This window comes from Schistocerca cancellata, chromosome 1 (assembly GCF_023864275.1).
Source record: "Schistocerca cancellata isolate TAMUIC-IGC-003103 chromosome 1, iqSchCanc2.1, whole genome shotgun sequence".
Taxonomy (NCBI): Eukaryota; Metazoa; Arthropoda; class Insecta; order Orthoptera; family Acrididae; genus Schistocerca; species Schistocerca cancellata.
In genome coordinates, this window is record NC_064626.1 from 981,743,768 (window position 1) to 981,762,391 (window position 18,624).

Here is an 18,624-nt window from a genome sequence, read left to right on the forward strand (position 1 = left end):
ATAAGGATTGACACATCGGTGGATGAACCATTCGCAGAAGTGTACCCGTGGAGGCCAATCAGCTGCTGATAGTGCCTGCACACGCTGTACATGGTACGGACACAACTGGTTCTCCTGTAGCACTCTCCATACAGTGACGTGGTCGACGTTACCTTGTACAGCAGCAACTTCTCTGACGCTGACATTAGGTTTATCGTCAACTGCACGAAGAATTGCCTCGTCCATTGCAGGTGTTCTCGTCGTTCTAGTTCTTCCCCAGTCGCGAGTCATAGGCTGGAATGTTCCGTGCTCCGATCAGTTGCTTCGAACGTCTTCCTGTCGGGACACCTTTGTTCTGGAAGTCTGTCTCAATACAAACGTACCGCGCCACGGCTATTGCCCCGTGCTAATCCATACATAAAATAGGCATCTACCAACCCCGCATTTGTATACATTGCACTGCCTGCAAAACCACGTTCGTGATGACCACTAACCTCTTGTTGCTACGTACTGATATGCTTTATACTAGTACTGTAGAGCAATGAGTCGCATGTCAACACAAGCACCGAAGTCAACATTACCGTCCTTCAATTGGGCCAACTGGCGGTGAATCGAGGAAGTACAGTACATACTGACGAAACTAAAATGAGCTCTAACATGGAAATTAAGCGTTTCCGGACACATGTCCATATAACATCTTTTCTTTATTTATGTGTGAGGAATGTTTCCTGCAAGTTTGGCCGTACCTTTTTGTGGCACCCTGTATAAATGAATACGTGGTTCGGACATGCCATAAGAAACTTACACCACGCAGAATCCGCTGTTGTGACACATTCTACGTAAGCTGAAGGCGGAAGCGGAGGAAAGGAAAGGAAACGGAAGGAATTATAGATGTGTCTGCGCCAGAACTTTGTACGAACCAGCACCGACGAGTGAAAATTGTGGCGGACCGATACTCAAACGAGGGATCACCTGCTTACTAGACAGTGCCATTAGCCACTGCGCAATCTCGACACAATGATTATTATAGCGATTGCGCGCACTATCTCTGTGTGCCTCCCGACCGATCCACATTCCCATCTAACGCCAGCTATTCGCAGTCTCCGTCCATACTCCCTATGCTCACTGCTTTCAGATTCCCACAGCGGATCTGACGTAACTGCGCATCTACACTGAAGGCGGTGGACTCATTCTCCAAGCGAATCAGTTATACTGTATGAATGCAACTGACAACCATAGTTCCCTCCCTTTCGTTTACTTTCTACCGCCTCCATCTTCAACTAACATAGTACATATGACACTGCGGATTCCGTGTGGCGTCTGCTCTTTCGAGCATGTCCGAAATAACTTACACCACGCATTAGTGCAACTGATTCACCTGGATGAGCAATGAATTCACTGCCTGCTAAGTGGACTCACAATTACGTCCGGCTTCTTGCAGGAATCTCAAAGTAGCGAGCATGGAGGATATGGAAGGGAAATGCGGGTAGATGGCGCTAGGTAGAAATGTGAGTCGGCCTGGTGGGGCACCAAGATCGTCCGCGCATTTGCGATAAATACTGTGTCCTGATGGCGCAGGGGCTAATGCAAGAGCCTTGTAAACAGCGATCGCTGATGCGAGTATCGGTCCGGCACACATTTTCACTCGGCGCCGCCGAGCATAAAGTCTTGATGCAGCTCTGTCCTTTCTCCCCCCCCCCCCCCCCGCTCCACCTTCAATTAACATAATTTGAAATAATATCGGATTACTTACTTACTTTTTTTACTCACTCTTGTTTTCATTTGACTGGCCCTGACAGAAGAGTACACAAGGTTCGAATGTTCTTGATTCATAGTTGTTATAGCGTACGAAACTGATTGTAATTTTCGAGGCATTATACTCATGTATGTCCGCTGTCGGTTTGGATCTTCTTACGGTCAATCTTCCTACACCATTCTTAGCATAATCTTGTTTCTTGTTACTGCTACGTTGCATGTTTTTATAGTATTTTCTCTCTTAGCTAGTACTATTCTAAGCATAAAGGAAAGATGTCTGTATGGTGTGAAAATTGGTAATTGACGCTAAATAATGAAAAGTGTGAAATCATTCACAAGAGTCCCAGAAGGAATCCCTTAAACTTCGGTCAAATCTAAAGGCCATAAATTCTACTCAATACCTAGGAATTATAATTACGAACATCTCAAATTGGAAAGAACGGACAGAAAATGTTGTGAGGAAGGAAAACTAAAGACTGCGTTTTATTGGCAGAACGTGTAACGCCGTAAATGCATATCCTCCTATTCCCATATATTGTACTATAATTTTTTCTGTGTCTTTGTATATTGTAATTGTTTTACTATTTGTATATATATGCATTTATGTCGATGTATAATTGGTTTGTTTTGTGAATATTATTTGTATTTATACGCTGGGTCTGGCCTAGGGAAAACTATGCTATCGAACGAATACATCGATAGCCGGTCGCAGTGGCCGTGCGGTTAAAGGCGCTGCAGTCTGGAACCGCAAGACCGCTACGGTCGCAGGTTCGAATCCTGCCTCGGGCATGGATGTTTGTGATGTCCTTAGGTTAGTTAGGTTTAACTAGTTCTAAGTTCTAGGGGACTAATGACCTCAGCAGTTGAGTCCCATAGTGCTCAGAGCCATTTGAATACATCGATAGGTCGTGTGGAGAACCAAAGTGTTTAGGATCTTTGGTAGTGAACTCGCGTGGAGCGCGGGCAGGAGGAAGGCAGTGGTGCTGGTGTGTTGTGTGACGCTCCCGCGAGTTGCCCCGCTTTCGGGGTTTGGCAGCATGTAATTGCGCTCGACTTGCGATGATAGTTTCTGACTCGGTGTCGCGGACGGGAAGCGTTAGGTGGCGCACATCAAGAGCCCGTTTCGTCTGGTAACCGTGTCGAGAAGAAGGCGCGCCAACATCCAGCTTCTGCAACAGCGACGGCCGACAATGACTGACTGTCGCCACCTCCTCGATCGACGGCTCCAAACCTTCAATCAACCAACAAGGAAGACTGGAAGCACGTAAAGTTTTAGAACTGTATGGCTTTTCAAACTTTTAAAATTGTTGCATCACAAAATTACAGCAGCTTAGCATGAACGTTTGTTGCTCATTGTCCCAATTGCATTACCAAGCAGGGTCCCTTCCTTTTCCGGAATGAACCCGAGTGTCGTTGACATTGAAACGCCAGCATAATTCGATTTCACTGCTTTAATTTCAAAGTTCAGTTAAGGTATTCATAGCTGGCTACAATATTTAGATTACACAAGCACAAATTAAGAGTGCGAGTTTTGTTACCGTATTTTAGCTTACCTGTGACTGCAGCTCAGCTTGGTACGTACTAAATTTTACTATTGTTAATTGTTCAGAATCATTTAATTCAAGTTCAAAGTTAAATCTCTTATTTCTAAATTGCTTAGATTCAAGTAGCTTTTGAAATGATTGTTGAGGTAGTTCAAGACTAACCGTATTTTACTGAATTTCGATGTGCATCAGAAAGAAAGCTCACTATTAACTTCAGTCACTAAATTAACTTTCGATTTTCCGGTTTTATTAATTCTTTAGCTAAATTAAGTCAGAGTGTAGCGAAATTTATTACTTCTGACAAACTTTCAGTTTTCACACTACGCGTGTCAACCTTCAGTTGCCACGCTTCTAGTGCTAATTATATGTGTAATAACCTTTCTTTTTCAGTTACTATAGTAATTTTCCTTAGGACTGGCGACCGTAACTTCCCTCAAATCTCAAATATCTAATTACCGCTAGTTAATTGTTAACGTAATGGCCGCACATTTACTATCTTTATTAACTTTATCCCTTTTCAAAATTAATTTCCACCGGTTTCATTAGCATTTATCCTTTCATTTAGATATAACTCTTTCCTCCCTCTTTACCGAGAAATTAACTTCGGTGACGATTTCTTTTCCCAAATTTCCATTAGGTACACGCGGTTTAATTTTTCACTGTCATTAAGGTCGATAAGTGAGGGGGAGGTTACAAACATTAGAGTAAGTAACAGATCTGCTAAAAAGACTGCCTACACTACGTTTGTCCGTACTCTTTTGGTGTACTGATGGGCGATCCGGGATCCTTACCAGATAGTATTAGCGGAGTACACCGAGAAAATTCAGAGAAGAGCAGCTCGTTTTGTATTGCCGTGAATAGGAGAGAGAGTGTCACTGACATGGTACAGAATATGGGGTGGATATTATTACAAGAAAGGCGGTTTTTGTCACGGAGGAATCTTCTCACGAAATTTCAATCATCAACTTTCTCGTCCGAATGTGAAAATATTTTGTTGACGGTGAACTACACAGGGAGAAACGATCATCATAATAAAAGAAGGGAAATCAGAGATCACACGGAGAGACATTGGTTTTGGTTTTTTCCGCGCGCTCTTCAAGATTGGAATAATGGAGAGTTACTGTGAAAGTCCTTCGATGAACCATCTGCCAGGCAATTAAGCGTGACCTGTAGAGTATCCATGTAGATACAGACGTAGATGGACATAAAACAAAGGCACAACACAACTTTATGTTCGCTGGTGTGCTAAAATAATTTTTCCACTAAAGAAAAATATCCCTCATAGAAATGTATTTTTAAAATAGCTGTTAGTATTGTGAACAGGCGAAATTACTTTCGTGCAGCCACTGCTGTGGATTCGTTGATTGCTCTAGGAGCAGGTTCATGAAACTACAACACATGAAATATGAGTTTGTTTTATTAGATAAGTAAGTAAAAGTTTTAGTTAACTTTGACAACCTTCATTGCCACAGAAATACCGTATAGTTTACAATTGATAAGGATTAGCAAAGCATCACTTGATGCAGTACTTAACAAACTGTTCCACATTTAAATGAACGAGTCCAGTCCTGTGATGTTGACTCGCTCAGATGAGTTCACGAACTGCGCGCGGTCTTCCTATCTGTACACTATACTGACAGCAGCTTGAGGGCTCTGCTTTGCTGTGAGGGGGAAGTGTGTGTGTGTGGGGGGGGGGGGGGGAGGGGAGCATGGTCTTCACGATCGCCTCTCATATGTCGTCACGGATTTCAGCGAGCTGTCGCTAATATCTGTGGTTGCCAACTTTTACGTGGCAACGCGATCATTGTACGATACTACACACAGTGAAACAGTCTCAATGAAAAGACCAAAATTACATGTCGAATTTCCTACATCTGCTTCCACAATTCTTAAATTGTCTGTTTGCTATAGTAGTATCCATATTCCTTTTTGAAGTACGCCCCGTTTCCTATCGACGTAACGGTGATGCGAGGCGTGTTCTCGGTGTACGTGCCTGCAGGAGGCGTCGTGTCCTACTCGATCCCGGAGGACACGGTGGCGGTGTCGCAGGAGCTGTCGGACACCACGTATGATGGGGAGCACCGCGGCGGCATGCTGGTGGCCGGGCTCGGCCGCCTCGTGGACGGGCAGCTGGGCGCCGACAACTTCCGCATCGACGTCGGATACGGCAGAGGTAAGCGGCGAAGCCACGCGAAATTAAAATCAGCTTTACAAATGCAACGGAAGTGAAGCTGCTCGGCCGCCACTATAGTGACGTCACTGAACTTACATATGGAAACACCCAGATTACGGTGGCGCAAGTCGAGTGACGTCACTTTTACTAAAATTTGTGGTCACCTTAACTCTGTGACGCCACTTTTATTGCCCCACTACTGACTAGTCACATTCGACTGACGCCCAGTGGCTGAGCTTCGAAACGTCATCTCCTTATTCTGATTTTCGTGTTAGTAATTTCAGCCGGCCGCGGTGGTCTCGCGGTTCTAGGCGTTCAGTCCGGAACCCGCGACTGCTACTGTCGCAGGTTCGAATCCTGCCTCGGGCATTGATGTGTGTGATGTCCTTAGGTTAGTTAGGTTTAAGTAGTTCTAAGTTCTAGGGGACTGATGACCTCAGAAGTTAAGTCCCATAGTGCTCAGAGCCATTTTTGTTAGTAATTTCGCCGTGTGCTTGCATTGCAGTACCAGAAAATCTCTGAATAATCTTAATAAACAATTGTACAGTTTCTTGAACTGTAAGGGCAGCATTAAAAACCTGTCCAGTGAAAATGAAAAGACAATAACAAGTTAGGTGGAGGGTATATAATATCAGCTAGACTGTAGCTTATAATAAAGGTACATGAACATTCAAACATCAGGTACAATGACCTTCAGTGTACTACCATAGCGTAATCAAAAAAAAAAAAACGATATAGAATAAATTTAATATCTACTATATGTGTGATGTTTTATTTAATTAACTGATGTAGATGTGGAATCAAGGTATTAGCTTTCAGGTGAGTGACGACATCGTAAAAGACATCCACCATTTAACACAAGAACGTTTAAATTGTAACTTTGAGGAGTTTGTAGCTGCAAGGTGTTTCTCAATCCAGCTCATTTCTAGAAATGTACCTTCTGGATTTAAAATAAGTTTGGTGATCCTATCATTTCAAATCTCGCGCTCCGCGTTATTCGCAGAGCACAGACAAAGATTTTCTGCTCTACTAGAGCCTATGGCATGGGCAGTGGTTCCATCACTCTTCGTTAGGCTATCTTCTACATGACTTAGAACGTCCCCGATAAGGTCGAGAGTGCGGCGCGTCTGTGGAGCACCGTAGTCATCCCTCACAGTCGCGAACGCACCAGTTTATCGTAGCCCTTGTAATGGGACAAACATTGTGTGTGACGTCATAACTACAACAGGGTCTTCCGACGACGCCCTCATATCTGTTTGCGTGCGTTCTATGAGGCGGCAGACACGAAACTAATAAAATCTCAAAATTAATTCATTTTTTAAACGGTACATTTTCGGACATTGCTTCCTTGTCAAAACTAAACCTAATAAGTCCTCTCTACAGCCCGTAGTAGCCTGTAATGGGAATTTTGAAAGACCCTACACGGGCTGAGTCACTAACTGTTACCACCTAGAATAACTCAGATAATGTGATAGTGGCTGCAAAGTTTGTGTGACTAATGTTGCATGGGAGAACGGGGTCCATAATATGACATTGGTTTTTTGTTGCTAGATGGAGTCGCTTCAGAGATATGAAGGTCAACTTTGTCTTTTAAATGGGATGCTATAGTTTGGTACTTATTTTCTGATAGCAGCTATCGAGACCAATCCAATGATGTGTAACAGTAAGGTCTTTGAAGGTCAACGAAGGTCACAAAGGTGGTATGAACGTCCATTTACAGAAGGTGTTCGAAGTGATGACAACTGATATCAATGCAGTGCTGCAATCTTCGTATCATGGATTGAGTGTTATTCCTTAGCACCTCGGTACTTATCGAAGTACATGCTCTGACAATTCTCTCTCGTTTAACGTGCAAATAGTAAATATTCGCTGAATACGGCGCGTCCATCTAACGTGCCATTGACATGTAAACACCATTCGACGGTTTCGCAATACAACACTAATAGGAACGGTAAGACTAGTATCGTCGAATCACGCGAATGTGAATGATGTATTCCTTCGAAGAACAAGTCGATAAACTTCCTATCTGTGTAGAATGCCAACGAAATTCACTGAGAGCTAGAGACTTATACGTTGAAAGATATCCTCAGCGTACTCACCATACACGTCGTACATCTACATCTACATCTATGATAAACTGAGAACAACTGGATCTTTAAAGCATCGGAAACATATCCGGCAAAGGAAAGTTACTAACGAGGAAACGGAAACTATTAGTCTTGCCACTGTGGTTCGAGATCATTGTGTTAGTTCGCGTCAAATCGCAAGGGAACCTGGCATTAGCCAGAGTAGTGTTGTTTGTGTTCTGCATCGCCATAAATATCATCCTTACCATATCAGTCTCCACCAAATATTAACTGGTACGGATTGTACGTGTCGCATTGAATTCTGCCGATGGCCTCAACTTCAGAGTCAGAGGAATGACCAATTTATTAATATGTTTTTATTTACTGACGAGGCTACATTCACGAATCATGGAAATGTTAATTTGCATAACATGCATTATTGGGCAACTGAAAATCCATATGGGCTGCGGCAAGTTGCACACCAAAAATCGTGGTCGGTGAATGTATGGTGTGGGATTCTGGAGGACAGAATTATAGGCCCCTATTTCATGGAAGGAAATCTTAATGGTAGGAAGTACACCACATTCCTGCAGGAAACATTAGGTCGTTATTGGAAGAAATACCTTTAGGAACACGGAACTGAATGTGGTATCAGCACGATGGGTATCAGGCACGTTTTACGCTGACGGCTAGAAATGAGTTGCAGAGACCATTCTCAAATCGTTGAATGGGACGCGGACGAGAAGTGTCGTGGCCGCCTCGTTCGCAGACTTGACGCCTCTGGATTTTTTCTTCTGGGGATTCGTAAAAGACAGAGTTTATAAAGACATTCCAGCTAAGCCTAAAGATTTGCGAGAGAGAATGGTCAGAGCACGTGCTTCGATAAGTGCCGATGGGCTAAGGAATACCACTCAATCCACGATATTGCAGCACTGCATTGATACCAATGGTCACCACTTCGAACACTTTCTGCAAATGGACGTTCATGCCACCTCTGTGACCTTCAAATAACATACTGTTACACATTACTGTATTCGTGTCTATAGCCGCTATCAGATAATTGATACCAAACTATAGCATCCCATTTAAAAAACAAAGTTGACCTTCATATCTCTGAAGTGACTTCACCTAGCAACAAAAAACCAACGTCGTATTATGGACCCCGTTGTCCCATGCAACTGTTGTCACACAAACTTTTCAGCTCCTATCATACTATCGGAGTTATTCGAGGTGGCAATAGTTAGTGACTCACCCTGTATGATGGAGAGGTGGCAGGTAATCTCCAGATGTCAAATATCGAAGTGACACTAGACTTTTACTCAAGCCGGTACTGTATCTCTAATATTAGCATCAGGCTTTTTAAAAGAACCCGATACCAAGCTCAACAAGTACTCAAAATCTGGGTTAGTATAAGTATATGGTTCACAAATCGATTTTTATCTTCGAGTGTTACTTTGTCTAAGTGTGTGTGTGACATCCTAGTGTTATTTCTGCGCAAAATCCACTTCCAAATCCTACATGCTTTCTCGGTTTCATGTTGAGTTCAAATGGCTCTGAGCACTATGGGACTTAACATCTGAGGTCATCAGTCCCCTAGAACATAGAATTACGTAAACCTAATTAACCTAAGGACACCAAACACATCCATGATCAAGGCAGGATTCGAACCTGCGACCATAGCAGCAGCGCGATTCCGGACTGAAGAGCCTAGAACCGCTCCGCCACCGCGACCGGCTTCATATTGGGTTCTTGGTTTATTTATAAAGCCATAACCTAAATGGCACTCGTCTGGTGTGAGACGTTGCCCGGGGAGGGGTCCACTGGGGGCCGAACCGCACAATAACCCTGGATTCGGTGTGGGGCGCCGGTGGGGTGAGTGGACTGCTGTAGCCTGTTGTGCAGTTGTGAACCACTACGGGCTACGGCGGGGACGAAGCCTCTCCGTCGTTTCTAGGTCCCCAGTTCCATACAATACAATACAATACATGCAGTTACCATTGTTAGCAAAGTGGTTATCGCCAAGCGTTATCGTGCGTCTTTTTCCTTTCGATCCTTGCTGTATGGGGCATAAGCAGGCTGCTAGCTTCTTGATGTACAGAACGTCTAATAATAAATCAATACTTAAATATAAAGCTCTGAAACCGGGAGTAGGCCTATATATAAAACGTGCAGCCCATACTTTATAGGCCGGTATTTTTTTCCTCGATACACGGATATTTCTCTGGATATACCGGGTGCCGATAATGATAATTTTTTAAATCTCGATGTATCAGATTCCAGATAATTTTTAAAAAATATATAGGCTCCTATTTTGGAAACAGCAACACGCTACGCCGCTACCGACCAGCATCCATGTCATTTGTTGTAGGGTCACTTCAGTAGTAGTGGAAATCCGGTATAACGCAGAAATAGCTGTAATGGCGTCACTGGGATAAGGTAGACGGGACGCGTGCCCTACCTATGCGCCACTTTCGTACGGGGTGCAATTTTATTACGGACAAAAATATTACGAATGGCAGAAGAAAATGGGATGATGGAGTTCGATGAGGAATCAGGAAAACGAAGATTAAGAAGTAGATGTGGAAGATGAAGAGGAAGAAAAAAATGAAGGAATTTATTGGATGTCCTATACTGGCGGCAATGTCAATGGTGACAATGTTTGAAATCATCAAGAGATAGGGACTGCGCTGTGTTGAGAAATAGTTTCACAGTTACGGAGATTTGTTAGTCATTTTTTCGACCACCACCTGTAACCACTATGTTTTGCCACTTGAGACAATCGAAGGAGGTGCAAAGAACATAACAGTTATTGGAGTAGCATTCCACCTCTAAACTTGTTCATGTTGAATAAAAACCCCTGGAGTTGTTCTGAATCCTTTATCACACTACTGGCCATTAAAATTGCTACACCACGAAGATAACGTGCTTCAGACGCGAAATTTAACCGACAGGAAGAAGATGCTGTGATATGCAAATGATTAGCTTTTCAGAGCATTCACACACGGTTGGCGCCGGTGGCGAGACCTACAACATGCTGACATTAGGATAGTTTCCAACCGATTTCTCATACACAAACAGCAGGTGACCGGCGTTGCCTGGTGAAACGTTGTTGTGATGCCTCGTGTAAGGAGGTGAAATGAGTACCATCACGTTTCCGACTTTGATAAAGGTCGGATCGTAGCCTATCGCGATTGCGGTTTATCGTATCGCGGCATTGCTGCTTGCGTTGGTCGAGATCCAATGACTGTTAGCAGAATATGGAATCGGTGGGTCGAGGAGGGTAATACGGAACGACGTACTGGATCCCAACAGCCTCGTATCACTAGCAGTCGAGATGACAGGCATCTTATCCGCATGGCTGTAACGGATCGTGGAGCCACATCTCGATCCCTGAGTCAACATATGGGGACGTTTGCAAGACAACAAACATCTGCACGAACAGTTCGACGACTTTTTCAGCAGCATGGACTATCAGCTCGGAGACCATGACTGCGGTTACGCTTGACGCTGCATCACAGACAGCAGCGCATGCGATGGTACTCAAAGACGAACCTGAGTGCACGAATGGCAAAACGTCATTTTTTCGGATGAATCCAGGTTCTGTTTACAGCATCATGATGGTCGCATCCGTGTTTGGTGACATCGTTGTGAACGCACATTGGAAGCGTGTATTCGTCATCGCCATTCTGGCGTATCACCCGGCGTGATGGTATAGGGTGCCATAGGTTACACGTCTCGGTCACCTCTTGTTCGCATTGACGGCACTTTGAACAGTGGACGCTACATTTCAGATGTGTTACGACCCGTGGACCTACCCTTCGTTCGATCCCTGCGAAACCGTACATTTCACCAGGATAATGCACGACCGCATGTTGCAGGTCCTGTATGGGCCTTTCTGGATACAGAAAATGTTCGACTGCTGGCCTGGCCAGCACATTCTCCAGATCTCTCAGCAATTGAAAACATCTAGTCAATGGTGGCCGAGCAACTGGACCGTCACAATATGCCAGTCCCTATTCCTGATGAACTGTGTTATCGTGTTGAAGCTGCATGGACAGCTGTACCTGTACGGTCCGTCCAAGCTCTTTTTGACCCAATGTCCAGGCGTATCAAGGCCGTTATTACGGCTAGAGGTGGTTGTTCTGGGTTCTGATTTCTCAGGATCTATGCAGCCAAATTGTGGCAACGGCCTTGCCGCAGTGTATACACCTGTTCCGGTCAGATCACCGAAGATATGCGCTGTCGGTCGTGGTCGGCAGTTGGATGGGTGACCATCCGGACCTCCATGAGCTGTTGCCATTTTTCGGGGTGCACTCAGCCTCGTCATGCCAACTGAGGAGCTACTCGACCGAATAGTAGCGGCTCCAGTCAAAGAAAACTATCATAACGACCGGGAGAGCGGTGCGCTGACCACACGCCCCTCCTATCCGCATCCTCACATTGGGATGAAACGGCGGTCGGATGGCCCCGATGGGCCACTTGTGTAATCACATGTCAGTTCTAGTATAATATATTTGTCCATTGAATACCTGTTTATCATCTGCATTTCTTCTTGGTGTAGCAGTTTTAATGGCCAGTAGTGTAAATTCACAACAGGTATCAAAATTTAAATAATCTCATCAGGTGCAGATATTATAGTATGTCAAGCCACTTTTACATTCACATCCCATTTGGGTAATTTTTCAAGAAACGATAGTCATGGATTAAAACGCGGCAGTGCAACATGAACAACAGTGAAGCCACCCCGGGACGGAACGCTGCGACTGTCATACACGAACTACATGCACGAGTTTATTTTGCTCGAACGGTTTCAAGTGTTACGGCTTTACACTGATCGTCAATGAAATAACAAAAAAGCAATAACGTTATTGTTGAACGAACATCAGCCTTTGAGTTGTACTACTAACTGAAAAGCATACCTTTTTACGGTCTTCTACGAATTCCTTTCCTGTGTAGTTTATTCGTCTCAGAATAGTACTTTCAGCCTACGTCATCAAATGGCTCTGACACTATGGGACTTAACATCTGTGGTCATCAGTCCCCTAGAACTTAGAAATACTTAAACCTAACTAACATAATGACATCACACACATACATGCCCGAGGCAGGATTCGAACCTGCGACCGTAGCGGTCACGCGGTTCCAGACAGTAGCGCCTAGAACCGCTCTGCCACTCCGGCCGGCACCTAATTTTCAACATTCTTCTGTAGTTCCATATTTCAAATGCTTTGCTTCTCTTCTGTTCCATTTTTCTCACAGTAAATGGTTCGCTACCATACAATTCTATGCTTCAAAAGTACATTCTCAGTAATTTCTTACTGACATCCTATGTCTGCAAATAGCAGACTCCTCTTCACCAGGAATGCCGTTCTTGCCTGTGCTGTCTTGCTTTTTATGTCTCCTTCCTTCGTCCCTCACAGGTAACTTTGCTTCCAGGTAGTGTAATTCCTCAACTTATTCTACTTCGTGATCACTAATTTTGATATTAGGTTTCTCGCTATCTCAGTTCTGCTACTTTCATTATTTCCGTTTTTCTACCGTTTACTATAAAAGTATATTGTTTGCTCACTAGCCTGTTCATTTCATTCAACTGATCTTGTAATTCTTTTTCACTATCTCTGAGGATCACAACTTCATCAACGAATCTTCTAATTGATATATTTTCACCTTGAATTTTAATCTTACTCTTGAATTTTTCTTTAATATCCGTCATTGCTTCTTCGGCGCACAGACTGAACAGTAGGGGTGAAAACCGCATCCCTGCCTTTTCGCCACTTAATATGAAGAGTTCGTCCTTTGCCTGCCATTGTTACTGTTCCCTCTTGCTCCTTGAACATATTGTACGTGCTCTATCTTCCCTATAACTTACTCCAGTTTCTCACAGAATTTCGAACATCTTTCACTATTTTAAGTTGTGGACCTCTATTTCCAGGTCGAGAAATCCTAAGAACGTGTCTTAATTTTTCTTCAGTCTTGTTTCCATTATAATACAGTACGAATATGGGATTTGCAGCAGAAAAAAAATTATGTATTTGTTACATTGTTCAGTGTCCCGGCGACAGTGGTGGTAACCATTGTTCGTTAACGCCCAATCTTTCTTCTGCAAACGCAGTTTTATCTGCACTCTGCTGCGGTATTTGTGGTCACGGCGCTTATCAGATTCTGTTACTTGAGGAATATTATTGCCTGGTGCTGGGAGTAGAGAGAGAGGGAGAGTGAGAGGGGGGAGGGGTGTGGAGAAAGCCATTTTGGATAGGTGAAGGAAATTCCACATCCATCAGTCAATTGACTATCGACCATTTACTATCTTACTCTGAGATCAGACAATATCGATTCTTGACGTGTGTACAACCGCCAACGTCAAAAATATTATTTGTGGGTGTTCACATGTTTCTTACCCTCAGTGATGTCTAAGTAATGTGTTAATTCAGCGAATATTTCCTGTTATGTGTGTGACGAGTTGAGGACTAAGTCTCAAAGAGATCCCAGTTCACCGATCGTAAAAATGGCATACAAGTTGTATTTTGAATCAAAGGGAGATGCGAAAATGCTGCAACATGACGTGACATGGACTCGAATAATGTCTGAAGTACTGCTGCAGCGAACTGACATCATGAATCTTGAAGGGCTGTCCTCAAATCCATAAGAGCACGAGGGGGGGAGACCACTTCTGAACAGCACCTTGCAAGGAATCACAGATACGCTCAATGTTCATCTCTGGGGAGTTTGGTGGCCAGCGGAGATGTTTAATATCAGAAGAGTGTTCCTGGAGCCACTCTGTAGCAATTATGGACGTGTGGCGTGTCGCATTTTTCTGATGGATCTTCTCAAGCCGTCGGAATGCACAATGGACATTAATGAATGCAGGCGACTAGACAGAAAGCTTCCGTACGTGTCACCTGTCAGAGTCGTATCTACACTCCTGGAAATGGAAAAAAAAACACATTGACACCGGTGTGTCAGACCCACCATACTTGCTCCGGACAATGCGAGAGGGCTGTACAAGCAATGATCACACGCACGGCACAGCGGACACACCAGGAACCGCGGTGTTGGCCGTCGAATGGCGATAATTGCGCAGCATTTGTGCACCGCCGCCGTCAGTGTCAGCCAGTTTGCCGTGGCATATGGAGCTCCATCGCAGTCTTTAACACTGGTAGCATGCCGCGACAGCGTGGACGTGAACCGTATGTGCAGTTGACGGACTTTGAGCGAGGGCGTATAGTGGGCGTGCGGGAGGCTGGGTGGACGTACCGCCGAATTGCTCAACACGTGGGGCGTGAGGTCTCCACAGTACATCGATGTTGTCGCCAGTGGTCGGCGGAAGGTGCACGTGCCCGTCGACCTGGGACCGGACCGCAGCGACGCACGGATGCACGCCAAGACCGTAGGATCCTACGCAGTGCCGTAGGGGACCGCAGCGCCACTTCCCAGCAAATTAGGGACACTGTTGCTCCTGGGGTATCGGCGAGGACCATTCGCAACCGTCTCCATGAAGCTGGGCTACGGTCCCGCACACCGTTAGGCCGTCTTCCGCTCACGCCCCAACATCGTGCAGCCCGCCTCCAGTGGTGTCGCGACAGGCGTGAATGGAGGGACGAATGGAGACGTGTCGTCTTCAGCGATGAGAGTCGCTTCTGCCTTGGTGCCAATGATGGTCGTATGCGTGTTTGGCGCCGTGCAGGTGAGCGCCACAATCAGGACTGCATACGACCGAGGCACACAGGGCCAACACCCGGCATCATGGTGTGGGGAGCGATCTCCTACACTGGCCGTACACCACTGGTGATCGTCGAGGGGACACTGAATAGTGCACGGTACATCCAAACCGTCATCGAACCCATCGTTCTACCATTCCTAGACCGGCAAGGGAACTTGCTGTTCCAACAGGACAATGCACGTCCGCATGTATCCCGTGCCACCCAACGTGCTCTAGAAGGTGTAAGTCAACTACCCTGGCCAGCAAGATCTCCGGATCTGTCCCCCATTGAGCATGTTTGGGACTGGATGAAGCGTCGTCTCACGCGGTCTGCACGTCCGGCACGAACGCTGGTCCAACTGAGGCGCCAGGTGGAAATGGCATGGCAAGCCGTTCCACAGGACTACATCCAGCAACTCTACGATCGTCTCCATGGGAGAATAGCAGCCTGCATTGCTGCGAAAGGTGGATATACACTGTACTAGTGCCGACATTGTGCATGCTCTGTTGCCTGTGTCTATGTGCCTGTGTTTCTGTCAGTGTGATCATGTGATGTATCTGACCCCAGGAATGTGTCAATAAAGTTTCCCCTTCCTGGGACAATGAATTCACGGTGTTCTTATTTCAATTTCCAGGAGTGTATATGTATCAGGGGACCCTTATCACTCCACCTGCACAAGCTACACACCATTACAGAGCCTCCAGCATCTTGAACAGTCTCCTGTTGACATGTAAAGTCCATGGATTCGTGCGGTTGTCTCCTTACCCGTACACGTCCATCCGATCAATACAATTTGAAACGAGACTCGTCCGACCAGGCAATATGTCTCCAGTCATCAACAGTCCAATGTCGGCGCTGACGGGACCAGGCGAGGCGTAAAGCTTTGTGTCGTGCAGTCATCAACGGTACGCGAATGGGCCTTCGACTCCGAAAACCCATATCGATGATTTCTTTAAAGTCAGTACCACCATTAGACTGTTGTTCGTTAGCAGTGTTACATTTACATTTACACTGTCATGATTTCGACCGCAAAGCGCCTTGATCAAGTGTTTTAAGTATTATACAGTGCCTAAGATGGCATACTCCCGTATTTAAAATACACAATTAGACACATTGTCTAAGGGTCGATAATTCTGGTAAAGTCTACTGCTTTGTTTCACCAAGTATACCATCTTGCGTCAAGATGGCATACTCGGTGAAACAAAGCAGTAGGTTTTACCAGAAATATAGACCCATAGACAATGTGTCTAATAGTGTATTTTAAATACGAGAGTATGCCATCTTACCTTGAATAGAGAACCACTCAAAGTGGTAGAAGGTTTCACTTATTTAGGGAGTGAAATATCTACGGATGGAAGAATAACTAACGAAATTAATGGGAGGTTACAGAAGGAGGCAATTTCTACAAAACAATAAAACACCTGATTAGGAATAATGAAATTCAGAAATAGCAAAATTCCTTATGTATAAGAATTATTACATCCCTATTGTCACCTATGATGGAGAAACATGGACAATGACAGAAAGGTACTGGAGCTGACTGCAAGCAGGGGAAATGAAATTCCTCAGAGCAGTTAAGGGAAAAACAAGAATGGACAGAGTAAGGAATGTAGAGAGTAGAAAGGACCTTAAACAAGAAAGTGTGAGAGAAGAAATTGAAAGAAAGAGATAAAGATGGTATGGTCATGTTAAGAGGATGCATGGGCAGAGACTCCCCAAAATAATGGAAGAACAAAAGATGGATGGGAAAAGACCTCCAGGGCGCCCAAGAACACGGTGGAAAATGGAAGTGAGATTATCTGTAGAAAGGAGAGGTGTGACCTGGCAGCAAGTGGAGGAAGAAAAGTGGTGGGAGGACCGAGCCAAAAGGAGAGGACTCATCAGCACCCAGACCCGGCAGTAGCTGGAGCGGGATTCGGATATAGATAGATAGATGCCATCTTAGGCACTGCATAACACTTAAAACACTTGATAATGGCACTTTTAAGCCGAAATCATGATTGTGTAAATGTTCAAGTGGTTCAAATGGCTCTGGGCACTATGCGACTTAACTTCTGAGGTCATCAGTCGCCTAGAACTTAGAACTAATTAAACCTAACTAACCTAAGGACATCACACACATCCATGCCCGAGGCAGGATTCGAACCTGCGACCGTAGCGGTCGCTCGGTTCCAGACTGTAGCGCCTAGAACCGCACGGCCACTCCGGCCGGCCAGTGTAAATGTAAATGTAACACTGCAAATAAACTAGAGTCTAATGGCGTTACTGACTTTAAGGAAATATATTATGACTGTGGCCCCCCATTATGAAAAAATTATTACATATCGATGATGTTTCGTTGGATGGTTCGTAAGCAGAAACTTGTTGGTGGCTCAGCGTTGAAATACGTAGCAATTTGCAGAAGCGTTGCACTTCTGTCGCGTTGAACGATCCTCTTCAGTCGTCGTTGGTCCCGTTCTTGCAAGATCGTTTTGAGGTCGGAGCGATGTCGCACATTTGATATTTTGCCGGGTTTTTGATATTTACGGTGCACTCGTGCAATTGTTGTACGAGAAAATCGTCATTTCATCCCTACCACGGTGATGGTGTGTCCCACCGCTCGTGAGCAGAGTGTAACACCACGCTCAAATTCACTTAAATCTTGATAAACTGCCATTGCAGCAGCAGTAACCGATCTAACAACGCCACCAGACACTTATTGTTTTATACAGGCGCTGCCGAGCTTAGCGCCATATCCTGCCAGTTTACTATCCCGGAATTTGTATACGTAATCCTATACCAGTTTCTTTGGCCCTTCAGTGTAAATGGGCTGCTCACAAAATGTGGGATGCGTCAATATTTGGAAGAGTGGTGCCTGTTTATAGATTCCTCATAGAGTAGTCTCAAAGGTGTTCTCTTACATAATGGAAACGAGAAACCATCGATACCAGTGGCTCATTCCGTTCAGTTAAACGAAATAAGAGAACATAAAGCTACTCCTGAATTACACTGGCTATTCGAATCATAATTGGAAAATCTATGGTGAAATCAAAATTCTGGGCCTACTTCTGAGAATGCTCCTGGTTACAAAAAATGATGCTGTTCCTTGTCTCACTTAGATAGTAGGGCATGAAAAGACCATTACGTAGTCAAAGAATGGTCCTCTAGATAAATTTTGAGTCCTGGTGAAAAAATGTGTCGCATGAGCCCCTTGTTGAAAAAGAGAGTTTACTGTTAGCACCAGTATTAAACTTTGGCTTTATGAAGAATTTCGCGAAATCGATGGACAAAAATGGCCAGGATATTCAGTTTTGACTCTAGAATTTTTCTTTCCATTAGCACTGTCGAAATTAAAGGAAGAATTTTCATTGGGCCTCAGAACCGTTCAAATGGTTCAACTGGTTCAAATGGCTCTGAGCACTATGGGA

At 44.7% G+C, this 18,624-nt stretch overlaps 1 protein-coding gene across 1 annotated transcript in view; it reads left to right on the forward strand.

Annotated features, from left to right (window-relative positions):
• LOC126119666 (discoidin domain-containing receptor 2-like) overlaps window positions 1–18,624 on the forward strand; it is a 449,482-nt gene that overhangs the window by 303,356 nt on the left and 127,502 nt on the right. The window contains exon 6 of the mRNA XM_049915072.1: window positions 5,278–5,451. Coding sequence (XP_049771029.1) covers window positions 5,278–5,451 — 174 coding nt within the window. The remainder of the gene's footprint in view (window positions 1–5,277; window positions 5,452–18,624) is intronic.